The 22,084-nt window shown below is 36.9% G+C and overlaps 1 protein-coding gene across 4 annotated transcripts in view; it reads left to right on the top strand.

The window, feature by feature from the left end:
- Positions 1–22,084, top strand: part of LOC124804395 (leukocyte tyrosine kinase receptor) — an 874,407-nt gene that overhangs the window by 499,111 nt on the left and 353,212 nt on the right. For all 4 annotated transcript variants that reach the window (XM_047264751.1, XM_047264750.1, XM_047264749.1 and 1 more), the window contains exon 9: positions 10,652–10,708. In XM_047264751.1, coding sequence (XP_047120707.1) covers positions 10,652–10,708 — 57 coding nt within the window. The remainder of the gene's footprint in view (positions 1–10,651; positions 10,709–22,084) is intronic.

Raw genomic sequence — 22,084 nt, 5'->3', positions numbered from 1 at the left:
GAGTTTGCCCTCGTTCCTATAAACATCATTAGCACCTCCTATTATTAGACAGTTGCTTCCCAGCTTTCCTTGCAGATATGTAAGAGTTGTGCCGTATGTGTAATTGTGGAGTGCAGGTGAGTGTAACGGGTGCTTGTAGAGTGTAGTGTTTATGTTACATGGTGATAATGATGAGAGAAGGAAGAGGGTGGTGCCACATAGCCTTCTCCTCTTGAGAAGTGTAGAGTGTAATGTTTGTGTTATATTGTGATAATGATGAGAGAAGGAAGAGGGTGGTGCCACATAGCCTTCTCCTCTTGAGTAGCCCTTAAGAAGGCTGACAGACTTAACATCCCGATCCAGCAAACAGAACACTGTCAATGGCTTCATATTCCCTCACATCATGAGACACTGCAGAGAGGTTTGGGATTTAACCTAGAACATTGTCATAAAGATTAGTTGTCAGAAACTGAGTAACTTCTCACCACCACCTCTCCTTCCCATGCCAGACAAATATGGACAGTGAAAAATTCACTCATCATCAGAATCTGAATTGGCTTACCTGAGCCAAGCGCCACCCAGATAGCACAGTAAGCCGGTTTCAAACTTGTTTCCAGATGTGAAGTTCAAGTATATAAGCTTGATCAAAGCTGGAATATTCAGGCCTGTTAGTTGGATTCAAGCTTGAAACAAACATCAAAGTTGGCAGAGTTCAAGCTATATTTCAAGCTTGACTTATCAAGTTTGGCTCCAGCTGTATCTACACATGTGGAATACAGCCTGGTATTTACAGCTTGTTTTAAGCTACATAATTATTAATCTGAATTTATTGAACTTAATTAATTAAATAAGTATCAGAATGGAAATGGTGTGAAAAAAATTATCAAGACATGTATGTTTAAAAAATTTTATTTTCAAAGTGTTTAAAATTGTTTTATTTTAAAATTTAATTATTCTGGAGCCCCTCCAGCCCCAGCACACAGACCAGAGCAGGATCAAATATCGCTGACTTCTGCTGGTATAATGATCCTGTAACAGGTAAAAGAAAATGTTAGCCATACCTAAACATAAAAAATGTAAAAAGTTGAAACTGATGAACCTAAATATAATTTATGCCCCAGATTAGCAAAATAACTTCAAACTCACTGACGTAGTAAGAATCATTAACTAGTATAAACGTCAATGAGTAAGCAGCTGCTTCTGGTGACTTCATTCCAAAGAGTTTTTAAAGTAATTTGAAATAACTTTTTGTTTGAAATTTTGAAAGTAAAGATGACATTTGGGTAATTTTGCGATGACTTCATGAAGAAGCCACACATCACTATTTCTAACAGTTTCAGGGCCATTTAATCTGAATTATAAAGAAACAATTACTTGAAATCATATACACCACATACTGTAAGCTTATAAGGAAACTACCGTTCAGAAAAATGTAGACGTTTTATTCTATCCACAATTATATTTTAGTGAGTAAAACTGAATCAAAATGAAATAAAAGATGAAATCGAAACGAATTTAAGAAATTACCAGTTCAGTGGAACTGAAATGTAAAAGAACAAAAAATGTTCTCCTTGTCACATTTTAATATTGTCTTTTATTAGATTTCAGCCACATTACAAATAACAATAAAAGTAAGAAGTAGCAGTAGGCCTTGAAGTATTATTTCACCTAGGGAACAACAAAATTAAGAGCAATTGAAGACCAGTCAAAGCTACGTAAATAAAAAAGACTGACACCTATGTAGTGACTGGTTCTTGATGCACTTTTCCCGTTCACCATGTCATTACTATTTGTATTAGCAAAGAAACTTTTCACACTTCACGATTATTCATTCATGGTGTGACACACGCGTGTATTTACAAGTAAACAAATGTAATAGCGCGATATATATAAAAAGGAGAGATTTTAAAAAGGTAAAATAACATTAAGTTTTAATTTATTGGTGCCACGTACTAGAGAGCTAGTTTAAAATGACCTCTTTTTGCTGAACAACTTGTAATATGTTTTCTTAGCTGGTAATCCATTTCACTTTCATCCAGGTTCAATTTTTCTACGTAAAAGAATATGATATTTCTTTACGTTACGTAATAATATTTAACGTTTGTAATATTAACATACCACTAGAGAAAAAATGCACCAGCGTACCTGTAATACACTACATATCTTCTTCAGACCCGGTGTAGCAGTAAGGCAGGGGACGCCACACGCTTTACGAACTATTTTCCAGTATAAAACAAACTTCACAACAGTCAACAATCATTAACGCACGTCACAAAAATAAAATGGCCGTAAACCTAGCAGAGTCAGTGCAACTGCAAGGCTTATAAACGCTTGTGGCGCTTCCTGTGGACGTCTATGGAAGCTATGCTGCGCGCGCATCTGCTGTACAGCCTTCCAGGCAAATTACAGTTTATTTCAAGCTTGGGAAAATTATTTTAATTCCAGCTAAATTTTTACAGCTTGATGTAAACTGTGTAACAGGTTGATTTTTCAGTCTTGAATTTTCAACTGAACCTAAACTCAATATCCACCTTGAAATAAGCTGTGTAACAGGTTGATTTTTCAATCTTGAATTTTCAACTGAACCTAAACTCAATATCCACCTTGAAATAAGCTTGAGTGCTAGCTGGGCACTGCACAGGCATGTGTTATTAACCTTGGCTACAGAACTGGATAATACATTTATAGATACAGTTAGATACAATTTAATAACCAAAGAATTCTAAGCAGCCTCTCAGACTGTGATGGATGGGTCCACATTGCAAATCATATCAGTATGAAGAGAAAAGTAAATTTAAAGAAAAATCTGAAGCAGACACAAACTAACTGTAATTAGCATCAACAAACTTGAAGACTAGTCTCTTGTATATGCTGTCACGGAAGTTAACTTCCAATTTAACTTCATGAATCAGCCAATAGATGTAATGGTGCTAGTAATATGAGCCATTACAATGTGTATAGTAAAACTCTTGACAAAACCATGCAGAAAGAAAAACATAATCTTGCAGGCAGAAATTGATAACTTAGAGTTTTGCAGATTTGTGAAGAAGAAAATGAGAAAAATTGCAATATGTAAGAATATATCAAAATAAATAATAAGATAATTTGGTTACTGAACAAGAAGTAGTTGCTGATACATTCAACAAACATTTGTAAAAAAAAAACAGAACAAATAATTCCACAAGGCTCGAGAAATCAATCTGTGAGGTTTATAGAAGCCTGTGCACCTAGCAGATTGAAACATATCCTTTTGTCGACAGTAATTTTATTATAAATGACTGAATAATTAACTCTCTGAAAACTAAAATCTCTACTAGAGTTGGCAGCATTTGTAGTAAGTTAGTAACAAACTATTACTGCCATATAAGTGAAATCCTTTGTCATACTTCTAATGCTTCACTTGAACAAGGAATAATTCTGGAATATCTCAAGTATGCAGCTGTTAAAAAACTACTATACGTGAAAAAAACAAGGCAGTAGCTGTTAACTATTGGCCAGTCTGACTGCTTACAAGTTTTTTTCAAAAATTTTTGGAAAACAAATGCATTTCAGAATTTCTCAGCGTGTTAGTGGAAATACACCATCAGAAAAAGTTTGTTTGGCTTTCAAAAACATGTTAATACAAGATGTTACATTTGATTTTTACTGCCAATATTGAGGATTTTATTATTGAAAGTAAAAACAACCAGCTGAAATGTATGGAGATCTATAGAAACTTCTCTCTTCTCCCGACCTTCCCCACAACCCATATTCTCCAGTAAGCCTGTGTGCTGTACTTTCCCCATTAACCTAGACTGTCAAATGTTCATCCAGTTTCACATTTGTAACAATTTCTCTATTTATTCTAATATTTTCTCTGTTTCCTGATTATCAGCTTATGTTGTGGCCATACAAACCTGTACAGTGGTTGCTAGTGTTGGTTTAGTTTCGGTCCTCAAAAGAGTTATGTGATTAGTGTGTGACTCATTCTAACTCCTTCTGTTCTCTACCTTTCTGTTGATAATTATGCTAATGCCACCATTTGTTGATTCTGTTGTTATTATCATGTAATTATCTGCTTTCCATTTCACTTCATCAAGCCATACCGAGTCAAAGAGTACTCTGTTCATCTCTATTTTCAGAATCTCCAGCTTCCTGATAACTAGCAGCATTTCTTTTCTCGTTTTTAGAATGCTAACTTTTTCTTCACTTTCCCAATAACCACCTCCTAGTTAGTCTCCATGTGTAGGTCAGAACTGGAGACTAATTTACTTCTAGAAACTTTTACAATCATCCTGAGAGTATTTTAAAAGACTGTGTGCCTGTCACTGCATTTTATATGCCTTTAACACAGTGATCACAATTGCCTTCTGCATCCGCCTGCCTTCTTTCATTACTGATTCTTTCGTCTTGAGGCCATTGAGGCCAATCAGTGGCTGGGAATGAAACAGAGACACATGATCTTTGGATTAGTAGCCAAAGACACCAATCCCTACAACATGGTGGTTTTTCAATTAGCCAACCTTAATAACTTGCCTGATCATGACAAAGATTATACACATCTTAATCAACATTAAATGAATACTATCAACAAGGTAAGAGTGTACCCAGCGAGCGATCTAAACCATCTGCTTTTTAGCTTTCAGGCAAAAAGTCCTTCCTCAGAGGAGAAAAAACTCATACCATCACAACTCACACAATACCTGCTACTGTCCATGGCTGCTTGGGCCCGACTGACAGGATAGGGCTGCTAGGTGCAGATTCGGGCAGCTGTGCTGGGGGGAGGGGAGAGGAGAGACATAGAGAAGTGTAAAAGACTGATGTGTGTGGAATAGAAGGTGTGTGTAGTGCTGGAGTGGGAGCAGAGAAGAGTATGGAGGACAGGGAAAGTGAATATTGAGGCAAGGGGGACTTATAAGAATGAAGGAAATGTAGGGAGAGTTCTCACCAGTGCAGTTCAGAAAATTTGTTATTAGTAGGAAGGGAGATTCCATGGTGACTCACGTTACATTTTGAAGTCAATGTTTTATTATGTTGACTTGTTATCACTCTATAAACCCATATTTTCTTTTGTAAATCATCATTATAAATTGTGTTATTCAGACAAATATCTTGAAGTGTTATTTAAGCAGGGAAGAGCATTAAAGAACAAGAATGTGATTTATGTCATGAATCATGTTACAAATTTGAGACATCCTATTCTTAATGTACATAGGTCAAAAGTGTCCTCAAACTATTAGGATTATGGCTCTGGTATTTATCACAGAAAATGCTTATTAGGTTGGCATTCAAATGACAGAGTGACAGATTTTGAAAAATATTTGTACCATGTGAAATATTGTAATATATTGAAAAAGGCATGTGACTCAATGTTATGTGATTCATGTTACTTGCTACTTCTTGTTGGAAAAACTTATTTTCCTGCAAGCAGAGAAATGAAAATATGACATTATGTGCCAAATAAGATAAACTTAACATTTACATTTCACTTTTCAAATGCTATGAAAAATTATAAGACCATGACATCTGGAAAAATGAATTGTAAATTAAATTAAAAGTTAGTGAAATGAAAATATCCTCTTGCATTGACAACATGAAGTGGATTAATTTTCTTTATAATTTCATCACATTTTATAGGCCATTTCATATAGTGACCAGCACAGTCCCTTGCACTGATTAAGTAAGAATTTCCAAAAATTGCACATACTTCTCCAGCATTGAATTTACTGTCACATTTTACTTTGTACCAGGTTCCAATTTGCACACTGCCTATAGTTTCTTCACTATGATGATCTGCAGCAGTAAAATTCTTTGGAGACAGCAGATATGTTTGCAGTACTCCTCTCTTGTAGTGAAAGCAGTAAATGCATTTTATGTTTAGTACTGATGGTGCCGAAGAAAATATTTGTGCCAGATTAAGTTTCACATTGATTCCTTGAATTTCATCAATAGACTCATGAAAAACATGCATAGTTGTGGTACTTGCAGGTACCTGAGCGAAAGTTGATGCATCAGTTACTATGAATTTTCGCTTTTTTACTGCATTCCCAACTAGCCGTTGTGCAACTGCGCCAATTCCATCTGCAGCTTCTTTACCATGGGATGTAGTAAATAAGTTCCAGTATATTTCCACATTATGGAATGATGGAAATTGAGGCACAGCAGCAGTAATATATTTGTTTTTAAATTGTGAGACAGGTCCATCTGACCATATTGAAACTACTTTCACATCTTCAGATATAGTTGACAGACATAAGCAATTGCAGCACTTGAGCCACGGCTTTACCCAGAGCACTATGTCACTTATACTGTGACAAAATTGCTTTACTAGGTTGCTGATTTTGCATCTTCTGTTGCCTATATTTTCCAACTCTCTCCCTCTTTTTAACTCTTATTTCTTCTAATAATAGACCTTGCTTACATTGACTCAACTGTGGAAACAGTTGTTTCTGTTTCTGCTGGCTTTTTTGAGGTTCTTCTAGATGCTTCTTCTTACATTCTTCATATTTTCCTTCACTCTGTAACTTTTCCCTTCTCTAACTCTGTCTTTCTGCAGCTGCTAAGGGCATCCTCTTCTTCTAATCTTAAAAGAATACAACTGTGGGTCCGATTTCATGACTCACACTAGGCATTTAATTTTCTGTTTCTATAATATTGGTTGAAACTGGGAAATTTTTAGTAGTGATATTAGTTACACATTCACACTAAGAAGTAAATTACTGAACTAGATAGAGTTCTCACGTGGTATAAAAACTTAATTATATGACAATGACTCATGTTACATGAAAGTTCATGCTGTTATATTACATTATTTACCCCAACCTATAATTTACCTATTTCCGTTTTATACTCTTTATACAATACATTGGGGTATGTAACAATAAACTTTATATGGAATATCCCAGAAGGATCCAGATGGTGTAATCTGTGAAGCAGTCATTGAAGTAAAGCGCATCGTGTTGGGCGGAATGGTCTATAGACAGTAGCATTTTTGTGAGTGTGTGTCATGCTTGTGTGAGTATGTCTGTTCTGCATCTGAAGAAAGACTTTTTGTCTGAATGCTAAAATGTTTAGCAGTCTTCTCATTATGCTTGTCTGTGACTCAGTGTCTCCTCTATGTGGTGAGTAGCAATCTGTTCTTTTCATGATGTGGTTGCTATTCCATTCTGAATTCTCCATTGTTTAAATCGAAGTTATGTAACATTTCTGTCTCAAATTTTTAGCATATCTTATGTTACATGTTTTATATATCTGTTGTGTCTCTTGTGCTATCTTTTTATGGCAACTGCTTCCATAACCTGGAAGCAGGTACTCACTTAAGGGAAATCAATCACTGCTTTTAATTATATTGTCTTTCTGCATGTAAACAAACTTTTCATGCACTAGCATAGTTTTTCCATTATTGAAGGAATGTCATGATATAGAATGGCATTGTCTGGCTAGGAATTACATTATATATATTTACCTTTGACCCGCTGTACTATGTTGGTTAGTTTTGCAGAGCTTTTCATGTGTGTTCCTCATGTTGGATGTATAAAAAGATTTTTTCTTACATTTGAAATATATTTTGAAGCAGTCTGTGTGTATGTTTTAGACTTATTGTTCAGGTGCTCTTCACTTTTTGATGCTGTAGAAAATCTGTGGGATTGAGCATAACACTCTCAGATAAGAGAATAAAACTGTGGTACTGTATCACAAATAACACAGACAGCCATACAGAGATGTTATTATAAGTCAGATACAAAGAACAGATTTCTCTGTACATAGCAAAGATGAACTACCACACCAAAGAAAGCTAGTCAGTGTAATGTCAATGTGTGCACAATTGATATTGATTTGAAGTCCTCACAGAACCCTCTCCTTCAGTGCAGAATACCATTGTGCAGGCTGACAGTCCCCATTCAACTTGTGTGTCATGACCAGCCGTGCTGTTGGGGGCATGGCTAAGCTGTTTCCGCATGCTCGATTTGTGGGGTGGTACCCTTACATCTCTAGGTTTTCACTCAGATATGGCTGGGCCCTAAGAAACTGGCCATTATGAGAGTGAGGGGTGTAATAGACGTCATTCTGTTGTGAGAGTGGTGCTGCAATATCAATGAGCTCCAATTTCAGTGCAAGGGGATTGGTGTTGAAACTCATCGGAGAGGGGGGGGGGGGGGGGGGGTGTCTGCTTGCAAAAGCTGTACTTCGGTGGAGCAGCATGTAGGGATCTTTTCTTTTGGAAGACAGGAGATTCCTGCATAGTATTGATTTTACACACAGTTTTGTCACTGAGAACTCGCATTTTTTGAGAACAAGTCATGAAAGACAGAGCATTGGTGACATTGGTAGAAGGAAGCAGTACACTGTCATTATTGTGACTGACCTGCATCGCTCAGAAGCTATGACTTGATGTTTGTGCATGAAACATTGTGAGAAACATTAAGATTTATCCCTTCCTATGACAGCCACTGATAACTCCAGCAGATTGGTGCAGCTCTGAACATGTCAAATAGCTTTCTTGCACTCTTGTTTCACATCCTCCATGGAGGAACCACTAACGTTGTTTGCAACTCCATGGTTTTTTCATTTCTAGTAAAGGTACCTGGATGTTGTGGGTTGGAACTGGTTGAAATTATGTGGGGCGCATCATGTTTGTTTTCTTTTGGATCTTTTTTGTGTCAGTCAATGTTGTGTGTGAAACTTAGATTTCTTCAGACAAGGTTCTATGATTGACCTTGCTGTCTTCATGTTTATTGTTCATATAAGCCAGGTTTGCAAGGGACAGTAAACATCCCATAACCCGTTTGCTGCTCTAGTGCTGGAAACCGCAGAGTGTGGGTGTGAATGCGTGGGCAATTTGCCTGCAACTGCATCTCCACTGTTGATTTGGCAAAGTTTGCCGTCCTCAAGCTCCAGTGAAAGGTGAAAACGCAAAAATCCACACTTAGCAATGACTCATTAACCTCATCAAAAGTAAATTTTAAATTGAAGATTGTACATAGACCCAAATCCACAGTGCAAATAGTTGTGCCATACAGTTTGATGGACATATCGTAAGCTGCTCATAGCTATTGGAGAAATTCTGGAATTTGTGATCAATTTGCTGTCTTTGGGATTGTGTGCACCTGCGAGCCTGTGTCAACAAGAAACTTGTTACTTGTATTTTTGTCAAGAACATATAATCTGGAACTGTTCTTGGAGATACGAGCAAAACTAGTTTGGCTTGCTTGTCTGGTATGTAGGTGCGCTTGGAATGTGTCACATATGGAGCTTCAGTGTGAGCAGCGTGAAGAGCCATTGCAAGTGTGGCTCTTGAAACGTATGTGGAACCAGCACCAAAGTGCCCATTGTCAGCTGTAGTCAGAACTCTGATTCTTTTAGGCTGTGAGATGACCTGCCACAAACAGCCTATGACTGGGATTCCCATTAGCACCCAATGTGTACCTGCTGTGACACTGTAGTGTCTCTTGTTACACTCTCAGCTGTCTTTGGTTGCTTGTTGCCAAGTTAGAGAGGTTACTGACTGCCATTACTGTAATCTATAGTAATGGCACTGTTGTGAGAGTGAAAATATTTGATCAGCCATAAGTGATAAGTTCTCTTCTATATCACCTTCATGAGAAATCATGGAAACTTCTAAGCATGCAGGCAGTTTACTTAACCATCTAATCACAGTGTGTTCTCCAATGTAAATGGGGTATCAGTTAACTCATGTAGGTGTCTACAGAGCTTGAAGGTCATTCTGCCATCCACGTTTTCAGAATTAATCATCCACTTTATCTGTTGTTTAGATGAAGTAAACCAGCATTGTAGTAAGGCAGCCTTTGCTGCAACAAATTTTTCAATTACTAGAAGTTATTGAATCATGTCACTGATTAGAAATGCATAGTCCCCAACACTGTTTAATGAGATGGGATACTACAATGTGTTAGTTACACTATCATGGCTAGCCAGAATACTCTCTACCATAGCAAACCGTGTCTTTGGATGTTCTGGATGAAATGGAGATAACTTCGGTGGTGTACATTGTGGTGGCAAAACATCGTGGAAAACATTTTCATTTGTGCCAGGTTATGTGATCCAAAGGTGCTGGCATATAGAACCCTATTGATCATGTATGGCACAGGAGAAAAACTGAAACTCTTCTCATGTAACACAGCCAGCTGGGCTCCACATGGAGGGAGAAAGATTCGACTGCATTGTTCCTGGTGCAAAAATACGAAGGACTGGATGTGGGGCATTGCCGTGATACTGTGAAATCAAACAAAAACCAGTATCAGTCACATGAATATTGTCTTGTTCTAACTTATCCTACTCAATAATGTCTGTGATGTGATGAGTTTAACAGGTTGTGCCTCACTATGTCAGTACTGTTACTCCACATGGTTGGCAACATGTACAGGAGGTGAAACTTATTCACTTTTAGATTTCCCTAGGTATGTTGTCTGTTCTGTATCATTCACTGCAAGCTGAGGTTTGTTAAGGATATCGTCTTGTTGGTAAAGTGAACCAAGCAACCTTTGTTCAGTGGAACATTCGATTGTTCTTGTGGAGCTCTGTGTTTTTGATGTAATTGAAAAATCAGCACTCTTTTCAAGAGATGCAAGCAACACTGCAAACATTTTATTTCATGAAGTGAAGAATCTTGTTCATGTAGTTATGTTCATTAATTTTGTTCCACAACCACTTACAATTTTTATTTTGTCTGCAGGTGTTCCTCAAAATGAAACTGGCAACTACAGATACAACATATCATACTGGGAAGCAAGTGAGTATCAATACAGTCCTTTTTGTACTTCACAGTTTCAGAAACTGGTGAGGTCATTATTACTCGTAGTGACAATTTGACAGAAAGTGATTTGCACTTGTGTGTGTGTACGTTATCCTTGGTAAAAAGGGAGAGAAAAGTACCTCATCAGTAAGATAATGGATAAATCAACTCCTAAGCTCAGGCTGAAGAGACGGCATGATATGGAAGGGTTCAAAAATGAACTTTGAATAGAAATATATAAGGTAGTCTTTATGGTGCCAATTTTTTTATGGCACAGGACTAAAATTAAACTTCATAGAATAGGAAGACAGGAGGAATACTGTAATATTTAAAGTGCATTATAGGATTTTTAAGTAATAGTAGCGGGAAGAAAAAAGTGGAGTTTGACAATAATTGGAAACTTATGAAATTTTAAACAAAAAATAACTAATTTTATGTGTAATAGAAAGCAACAGTGTTATGTCACAGTACAGAACAGATGCCGGCAAATTGCTGGAGAACACAAAATTATGAAAAATAAGAACTACAAGAGAGATTCAGTACTGTATTCACAGAATACTGATTAAAAACGTGTGAAAGAAAACCGTCAATCGAGAGACATCCTATTAACAGTAACACAAGAAGGAGTAACTGAGTTAACAACACAGGTCATTGTGGTTAGTGAACATTCCTCTCTGCCTAAGGGTCAACGTATGCTGACAGCTTTCACTTCTCATGTTGAATTTAACTTGAACTATTACAGGCAGATATTTATTTACTTTTTTTTATTATTGTTAGTCATCAAACTTTTGATCATTTGATGCTGATACTCATTTAACTTCTGTTCAATACTGTGATCCAGACATTCATTTTCAGGACGTTATTTCTCAATCCCATATAAGTATTTGAAACCAGGACTCATTTGAAACTTTATTTACATCTACTGTACTACTTCTGGCATCTTCTTTTCTTTGGACACCATGTGTAGTCTTCTTTTGTAAGTAGAATAATTCTATTGCCATTTTTACTACTGTGTCATTTCAAAATATGGTGGTAAGTTGCTATACTCCTTTCTGCTGCTAAGTGTCACAGTTACCTTAGCTTTGTTTGTCCATATTTTGTCCAAAATATGCTATTCTTTCCATTAAACAAGTATTTTATGTTATTATCAGAAGGACTATATTATCTACTTATCTTAGCGTTGATATCTGTCCCCCTTGTCATATTATTCATTTGCTGCTATTATCTTTCACTTTCTTTTTTGTTACTAATTACAAAGTACACATCAGTGATGATATGTTGCAACCCTGCTTTACACCCATCTCATGGACTTACCATTCTGATTTATTCACTTTTATTACTCCACTTGGCTTTCGTAAATGTTGCAGATTACTTGTCCTTCTGTAGTTAGCTCCACTGTTCTTATTATTGTAAACACCATATTCCACTTTACACTGTTATGGCTTTGTTTAGTTCCATGAATGGTTCTTGTTATTATTATTATTATTATTATTATTATTATTATTGTTGTTGTTGTTATTATTATTATTTCATCCTGTATGTTGCAGAGCACAAAGACAGAACTGCTTCCCAAATAACGTTTTGCTTTCTGAAAACAAACTCATCTGTGTCCAGTATCTACATTATTGTTCATAAAAAACAGAATACCTTGAATGACTAGAGGTAGCACGTTTATATTCATGGGCCATGTACATTAGTATGTTCTTCAGAAATGATTAGCATTTCAGTCACCTTGGTGCAATACATGTCCTGTTGTGTAGTAGGCACGGGGTCAACGATGGGCCCTGATAACTTGTTCCATGTGTGATGGCATCGACGCATATAAGACACAAATGGCATCCTGTGGTATAGCCACCCAAGCTGCATTCACCTGGTTCCATAATTCATCTTTGGTGGTTGGCGTTAGGTGAAAGCTCTGCACCTGTCATTTCCCCATATCCCACACATTTTTGACTGGTGACAAGTCTGGTGGTCTGGGAGGTAGGGCAAAAGGCTGATAACCTGTGACACCAAGATAACACTTGTTTGTGCAGCAGCATGTGGTCATGCATTGTCTTGCTGAAAAATGACATGTGGGGTGGTGTGCAAAAAGGGAATGGCCACAGGTCGTAGGGTGTCTTTCATGTAGGTCGCATTGTTAAAAGTGCCATGGACATGCATCAGGGGTGATTTGTGGTTATACCCAATAGCAGTTTACACCATAAGACCTTGATTTGGTACTGTGTCTCTTGTGTGAATGCAGTCACAGTGATGCCACTTCCCCTGTCTGTGGCATTTCAAAATGTGGCCATCATTTTCAAATAAACAGAATTTGGTTTCATCCAAACACACTAGGTGATGCAATTCCTACCCCAGCAATGTTTTTCCAGTCACCATTGACATCTACTACATTTCTGCACATTTACCAAAGGTGTACAATGTGTTCCACTGTTCCACTGTTGCAACCAGAGCTGAGGAGGATGCAGATCTGTTCTGCAATGCCATTTGTGTGAGGGGTCGATCTTCTTTCGGAGTGCTCTGGGTGGTGCGACCTGAGCCATCTTGTTGTGTTCTACAGCCTTCCATAAACCATTTGATACACACCCGTTGTCCTACCGAAACACTTTGTCCCACACAAGCAGCTATTTCCCAGATGGATGCATCACATTCTCTCATGCCAATAATGCACTCTCTTTCAAATTCACTGATCTGATGATACAGTTCACACATATGTCTGAGAGACAGCCAACATGTCTGCTCATTACCTTCAGTTTGTTGTGACAATGAGAGCTGCAGGCACATTTTAGTCGTAGGTGGTGTCACGTCACAGGATCGATGTTGAACCTTAACCTGCGGGCCAACATGATTCAGATGCTAATCATTTTTGTGGAACATAATAATGTACACATCCTGTGAATATGGACATCCTATCTCTAGTTGTTCAAGATGATCTTTTTTTTTTTGTGAATGTTGGTGTATTGTACTTATAGTTCTTTTGTATATTATCACTGTGAGCTGTTTCCAAGGGTAACATGTCAGACTGACTGAACAATACTTTTCATACTTTGTTTGTTGTGCCTTCTGTGATATTGTGATGATAAAGTGTTTCTAGAAATTTCATGATAAGTCACACATTTCATAGATTTTTGTCATCCTGTTCCCCTGACAGATTTCTGTAACTTATAACCTGTGTGCCATTATATTCTTGTTCTCAGTCTCCTATGTGCCTTTTACCTTCTTATCCTAAAGAGAGATGTGGTGTCTTACGTGAGGGTTCCAATAGATAACCATTTATTTTTATTGGCAGCAATCTCCTCTACAAACAAATTTCACATTCATTCACACATCATGTGCTATCAGCCCTGATATGAAGGAGAGAGCCTTCAAGGATGTAGCATGACTCAAGTTTTATGTTGACAGGCAGAAGCAGCCATTGCTGGCTACTTCTGTACCATATAGTAACAACAAATTATGACTAGTGTACATTATATATATGAAAAAACAGCCACTGCTCATCTTTTTAGCTACTTAGCTACTGTACTTACCTAATATTTCAAACTAAGCATTTTAACTTTAATTATTAGCTGCATACCACTAAGCCCCGATTCTTTAAAGAACTTATAAAACAGGTTCAAAATCTGATTATTTCACAGATGAGTTAAATGTCAAATGTTTGATGTTTAGCATTTAAAAAAGAAAAAGTTTGGAAAATGTTCAAAATTATATTTCAAGTGCATTGGTAGTTCCTAAGTGCTCTCATTATCAAATGCTGAATGAGTATAGTCTGGGTAATTCAAGCTGGGTTTTAAGCAGAAGCTAGTTTTTCATATATCTCACTGCTTATGATGTCATATCCCTTGCACTATATGTTCTACAGTGATATAATTTTGCGGGTACATTCAGTAGTATATGTGGACACTGCCTACAAAATATATTGAAAATAAAGTCAGTAGTAAAGAAATAATAATGCTGAAGTTGTACTGCATGAACAGTGAAAATGTGGTAAGCAATGAACTTCTTTCCTTTCATAATTTTGTTGGGTGGGGGTTTGAAAGTATACATAAAGTTTGTTGGAATCTGCTAAATGCCCTCTTTCTCAAATACTGGTTGGAAATAGTGTTGTTATCTGTGCACCTTTAGCTAGACCGCATCAAGACATATACTCAGTTTCTAATTGTACTACTTGTTTCACTGCATTAAACCTTTAATACAAGATTATTGGTCTTAATAAGCAGATTATGAGAGCATGTTAAATTCTTAAATTCAATCAGTAATTATGTCAATCAGATGTGGTGTGGATCCAAAACACTCAAGCAATACTCACCTATATGTGGTCTCCTTTATGAATGTACAACTCTTCCCCAAAATTCTCGCAGTAAATCAAAGTTGACCATTTGCCTTTCGTGCCAAATCCTCATGTGCTCGTTCCATTTCATATTGCCCCTGGAAGCCATTAGACAGATGACATGCAACTGGGACCGAGTTAGGTAGTTAGGCATTAATTAATGTAGATATACTGTCAAAATCAGGATCTGCCTAGTACTGGTATTATAGTAGGAAAGTTCTGATAATCCAAAACAGTCCTCCAAAATAGTGTGTTCAATTAATTATTTAACAATTGATAATTTTAAGGAAAGCTTGCAACAGTTAGACTGGGATGAGATGTACAAGTAACCTGATGCTAATTTAAAATTTAACCTTTTTGTGCTACCTTTGTGAGTATATTTGAAAACAGTTTCTTTAAAAAAACAGTGACATATAGTTCTGAGAAACCATCTAAAAAGCCATGGCTTACTAACGGAATGAAAAGATCTTGTAAACAGAAAATGGAAATGTATCTTATAGCTAGAAGGAGCAATGATCAAAAAACAGTGAAACATTATAAAAACTACTGCACTGTATAAAGAAAAGTTATTAAAATGTCCAGAAATATGAGCATTATATCTGAAATTAGCCCATCGGATAAAATTAAAACACTTTGGAATATTTTTAAAAGGGGAACAGGGCAACCGAGAGCACAGGAAGACTGTATTCCTATCACACTCAGTGAAAAGTTTGTTAATAAATGGTCAGAAGTAGAAAACATTTTTAATTATCATTTTTTAAGTGTTGTAGAGAAAATAGGATCCAACTATTCGTTATAAAATGCAAGGCAGTATATGGAAGAGGCAATACCTATGCAATTTGATAAAATTGAAATTCAACCCAGCTCTCCTACTGAAATTACAAAAATAATAAATTCACTCAAACACAAAAGCCAACATGAAATTGATTGTCTTTCCAACAGAGTTGTACAAGCTAGTTCCCAACAGATAAGTAGGATTCTCAGTCATATATGTAGTAGCTCACTGAATCAGGGCATTTTTCCAGATGGACTTAAGTACATTATCGTTTAACAATTGCATAAAAAGAGGCATAGGTCTGATGCTAACAACTACTGCCCAGTCTCACTTCTGACAGCTTTATCCAAAATTCTTGAAAAAGTAATGCATTCAAGAGTAGCAGCATATATTTGTAAAAATGAAGAACTAACAAAATGTCTGTTTGGTTTTCAGAAATGCTTTTGAACAGAAAATACTGTGAATGCTTTCACTGATCAAATGTTAAATGCTTTGAGTAACTGAGTGTCACCCGTTGGGATAGTTTGTGATCTCTCAAAGGCTTTTCACTGTGTAAATCACAAAATTCTTCTAGATAATTTTAAGTATTGTGGTATGAGTGGGACAGTGCACAAATGGTTTAGTTCATATTTAACTGGAAGAATGTAGAAGGTTGAAATTAACAGTATAGGTAGTTTGCAAAAATCAGCATAGTCCTCTACTGATTGTTGCAGACTATCTAACTGCGGAGATATCAAGAATGGTTTCCCAAAATGTTCAGTCTTGGATCCCTTATTGTTCTTAATACGTGACTTGCCACTCTGTATTCATGAAGATGCAATGCTAGTTCTTTTTGCTGATTACACAAGTATAGTAATCACACCCAACAAATAAGAATCACATGAGGAAATTGTAAATAATGTCTTTTAGAACATTATTAAGTGATTCTCTGCAAATGAACTTTTACTAAATTTTGAGAAAACATGTATATACAATTCAATAGAGCAAATGGCAAAACGCCATTGATAAATATAGACTTAACGGAAGTCTGTTGCTAAGGTAGGACATTCAAAATTTCTAAGTGTGTGCATTGATGAGAAATTAAATTGGAAGAAACACATTGATGATCTGCTGAAATGATGGGTTGAGCTACTTATGCTACTAGGGTTATTGCAAATTTTGATGATAAACATATCAGTAAATTAGCCTACTATGCCTTTTTTCATTCACTGCTTTCATAGGCATCATATTTTGGGGTAATTCATTATTAAGAGAAAAAGTATTTATTGCACATAAGTGTGTAATCAGGATAATAGCTGGAGCCCACCCAAGATCGCCTTGCAGACTTAGGAACTCAGAATACTCACAGTACCTTCACAATACATGTATTCACTTATGAAATTTGTTATTAATAACCCATCGTAATTCAAAAATAATAGCGAAATGCATAGCTACAATACTAGAAGAAAGGATGATTTTCACTATCCTGGATTAAGTCTGACTTTGGCACAGAAAAGAGGTGAATTATGCTGCCACAAAAATCTTTGGTCATTTGCAAATAACATTGAAAGTTTGACAGATAGACAACCAACATTTAAAAAAAATTGAAAGTATTTCTGAATGACAACTCCTGCTATTCAATACACGATTTTTTAGATATGAAGTAATAGTAAAAAAAATTAATTAATTATATTGTTTAAAGAAAACTTATATTAAACTGACACATACTACACTGTTATGAAATGTCATATTCATGATCTATGGGACAAGTATTAATGTAATGTAATGGCAATTGTGTCAGGGGGGTGGGTAGAGGGATAGTGAGTGGTAAGCAGGAGGGAGGCAGCCGTTTTATCGGCTGGGAATGTGGGGAGTAGGGATGGTAGGTGCACAGGCTAGACATGTGATGCATGGATGTCAGAGTTGGTGGGTGGTGGGGTGTGATGCATGCTGAAGGTAATGTTGGGATGTGAATTGTGAGGGGGTGATGGGACAGAGGATGGGGAAACTGTTGTGTGGAGGGTGTGAGAACAGTGGATTACCGAAGATTGAGGCCAGGATGATTTTAAGAGCAAAGGGTATATTGCAGGGATAGCTTCCATCTGTGTTGTTCAGAGAATATGATACTGGAGGGAAGGATTCAGATTGCCTGGGTTGTGAAGCAGCCATGTTATGCTCAGCTGCATGTTGTGCCACTGGATGGTCAGCTCTGTTCTTGGCAACAGTTTAGCAATAGTTATTCATGCTGTTGGACAGCCAGTTGGTAGCATACAGACATAAAAAGCTGTGGTGTTGGTGTCTTGGCAATAGAGTAAAATGAGACATAAAACAAGGATTTGATCATATCAGATATGCAGCCAGCATAATCAAGAAATTTGGTATGGAGATTACTATCCAGTTTTACATCACCTTGAACCTGGTTTGAAACAACAGAAGTTTGAAGACAAATTTAAGGATGATAAAGAACTTGTGTTAAATCTCATCCCTTATCAACAAGCTGTTGATTCACTGCTATCTGGGGCTTAAGGCATGGGACTGACATTGCATTTATTATGGAAGTTATAACTATATTAATCTCCAGTTATTGATTGAACCAATGGAAAACAGTCAAATGAATTATGAGGCACAATGAAGGCACAGTCAGTGTTGGACTAATTTTTCAAAAAAGTGAGAGAATCGAAACTGAAGGAATCTGTGATGTTGATTATGCATCAAAGCTTGATAAACAACAGGCTGTATTTTTAAGTTAACTAGGCCAACAATTTCATGCAATAGAAAACAGAAACAATTGGAAGATATATCAGCTACAGAACCAACTACATGGATCCATAAACTGCAGCACAAAAAGCAATGTATTTTCAAGAATTGCTCCGCAAATTGTGTGTTATCCACAGTGAACATGTAATGAGTGAATTCTGTCATAGCAGACCTACCCTTTACTGAGTCACAAAGGTGTGCATCATGCTCAAACAAAACACATCAGTGTGAGGCATCACTATATTCATGAACTTAAAAAAGCAGGAATGTTCAGCATCAAGTCAATCAATACCAGTTATAACCTAGCTAATTTTTTGATGAAGACGCTACCGAAAATTAACATGAATGGTACAGCGAAGCTGTGGGAGGTACAGAGAATGCAGAATAATTTTTTTCATAATCTGTATTCATGGCAATATGGTGTGCTTGAATTTAATTCGTAACTACATCAACATTATATTCTCTTAAAGTGTGGACTGGAATCAGTGACCAACAATTTTGTGCCAGTGATCTTGAAATTCAGTGATCAAATAGGCAGTAAAAACTGAGACAAATGATGACCTCATCAGTGGCCAACAGTCATTTCCATCTAGGTTTCATGTGGTACGCTATGTTTTTGTAGATTTGGGAAGAATGATGCTGAGTCATAGCAGTGCAGGCAATGGATGGAATGTACAGAAAGCATCAGTTTTCAATGGCCAAATTCGCTACTGTTGGGAACACACTCTTCCAGAGGCATATGGTTGTTCTGCACTCAGCCCAGGAGGTGTTTGGCCCAGTATCCAACACAAACCCAGAAGTTTCCCCTGAAGATAATGGGTTGTAAACTTATGAAATTACTGTTTGAAGATCTGCAGTTGCTCGCTTGAGAACCCAAGAAGATATCATCATCTCTGTTGTCTAGTTCATTCCAAGTATGTATAAAAGGATGCAGATGAGGACTTTTGCAGAGTATTCCAGTATGTGCAACTCATTTTGTTCAAACCATTATACAATGCTCTCTGGTCTGTGAGAAGTTGCATCAGCCTGCTAATACAGAAAATTTCCAGTTCCAGACAGTTATTACAGTATGAGAAATATATTATTGACAAAAATGTTTTCTTGGACAGCTGCATTCATTTTGTCTTTCACTATAGTGGATTAAAAAAAGGGAGTTAGGAAGAAGTAATTACTGTGATTTGTGGCTTGTGAGCAACAGTACATTCTTTAAAACAAATTGTCCTCACTTATTAGCTCATACCTAAGTTACAGCAAAAACCTTCCCTACTGTGGTAGTTTTTAACTGTGTCTGACAGTTCATTGCAACTACACACATAGATTGATGGTCATAATTTCTTTGAGATCTCCAGAGTGACGTTAAGTGTGATACTTGTGTGACATTGTTACATTACAATAATGTATCTGACTATGGACCTGAATGGTGTCGCTTCTGTGAAAATTCTGTTAAAATGTATGAGTGTTAGGATCCTTACAATTATGTCTTGTTCTAAATCAATGCACACTCTCCATTCGTCACTCCAAGATAAAACATGCCTGTGATGCTGACATATATCATTTGTGAACCTTTGAGTGAAAATCCAGTGGAGTGATGCAATGAAGATTCAAGGGCTATCTTTGTATCATAAAAAATTACCTAAAACTGTAAAAACTGTTTTATGTGTACAGAACCTACTTTTATTTTCATTTGCCTGCACCTCCCATCCTGTAGGGACAATTAAGATAAGATTAGACTATTGCAGCCCTCACTGATACATCCCCCCATCCCCCACCTCTCTGTTCCTCACTTCCTTTTGCTGGCACATTTTTGTTTTTGAGACACATAACATCTAACCAAGGAATCTTTGTAAAACATTAATCACAGTTGAAATGTCTATATTGCATACTTTATTCCATCACTTTACAGATAAATCAGTGAAGTAAAGGGTTTTTCATGTATTTATATTATTTTCTTTGGAAATCGAATCCATCAAGGTAGACAGTAGTTGATTCCTTCACTACTCTGATGCCACATTCTTTATTATCACTTTGAAACACATATTATTATTTTGTTCCTTCTAATTTGCAAATTGTGTCATCATCTTGCTTAGAAGAAAGTGGCATATGTCTCTCTATTTTATTGCCATTGCTGGTATGATAGTAAGTGAAGAGAAGCCATATGCATCAGATAACCAATGGGAGTGAATTTATAGAAGGGTCTCCACAATATACATTTTTTTTTGTGTATCTGTGCTAACGCTAACACCAAGGTTGTTACTAAAAGGTGTTTCTTTCTTTCTCTGTAGATGTTGTCATGAGTTTGTGATTATATCCTTAATGTTGAATTTAAAATGCAAGAATATCAAAGGCAGCCTTATGTATGACAATTTAATATGTGATTAGGTTTTGGATAGGATTTGAATAAAACACAAGTTTAAGAAAACAATATAATATTTTTTTGTCATTTATGCTGACTGTTTCCAACCTGACATTTCCATTATTGCCAACTAATTTAATGATATTGTGGCAGCCTGTGAAGGGATAATGACTATTTTCTTTGTAACATTTGCATTTTAGCTAAGACAGATGTATTGTTGTTGGAAATGCTGTTGTGTTGGTAAGGCGCTTGAATGTAGTGGAAATAAAGTGAATTAAAGTAGTATCAGAAAGTTTATTCAGATGAAAATTGTGGATATTAAACTATACGAGATCTGTTCAAAAATTTCCGGGACACATAATTTCACACCAATGATGTGTTGGAGCGAAATACGGTTGACATCCCTGCATACGTCTGTGTTTAATGTGTAACTGCTGGAAGTTTCATTGTTGTATGTCAGTTAACTATTGTTCAGTGCTGTATTGAGTAGAACATTGTGTCACACAGTTTGCAAATTTCGAGATGACAGAGCTAGAGGAGCGACGCCTCTGCATTAAATTTTGTGTGAAACTCAAGAAAACCTTTACAGCGACACACCAAATGATGCAGGAAGCCTACAGTGATAAGCCATACTCAGTGTTAAGAATGGTTCACATAATGAGATTTTCGCTCTGCAGCAGAGTGTGCACTGATATGAAACTTCCTGGCAGATTAAAACTGTGTGCTGGACTGAGACTCAAACTCGGGACCTTTGCCTTCCGCGGGCAAGTGCTCTACCAACTGAGCTACCCAAGCACATCTCATGCCCCTTCCTCACAGGTAGGAGCAAGATACAGGCAGAAGTAAAGCTGTGAGGACGGGGCGTGAGTCATGCTTGGGTAGCTCAGTTGGTAGCACTTTCCCGCGAAAGGCAAAGGTCTCGAGTTCGAGTCTCGGTCGGGCACACAGTTTTAATCTGCCAGGAAGTTTCATGGTTCACATAGTTTAAAAATGGCTGGATTTGAGTTAACGATGACCCTTGTTCAGGAAGCCCTTCAACATCTCCCAGTGACGCTCATTTCAGGAACGTCAGTGAAATTGTGTGTGCCAGTCGAAGACTGACTGTCCAAGGAGAGATTGCACAAGAATGTAATATTTCAGTGGGATCATGTCATGAAATTCTGACAGCATCTAGGAATGCATCTT

Source organism: Schistocerca piceifrons, chromosome 1 (genome assembly GCF_021461385.2).
Source record: "Schistocerca piceifrons isolate TAMUIC-IGC-003096 chromosome 1, iqSchPice1.1, whole genome shotgun sequence".
In the NCBI taxonomy this organism is placed as follows: Eukaryota; Metazoa; Arthropoda; class Insecta; order Orthoptera; family Acrididae; genus Schistocerca; species Schistocerca piceifrons.
Note: the sequence above shows the minus strand (reverse complement) of the source record. Positions and strands in the feature narration are given on the sequence as shown.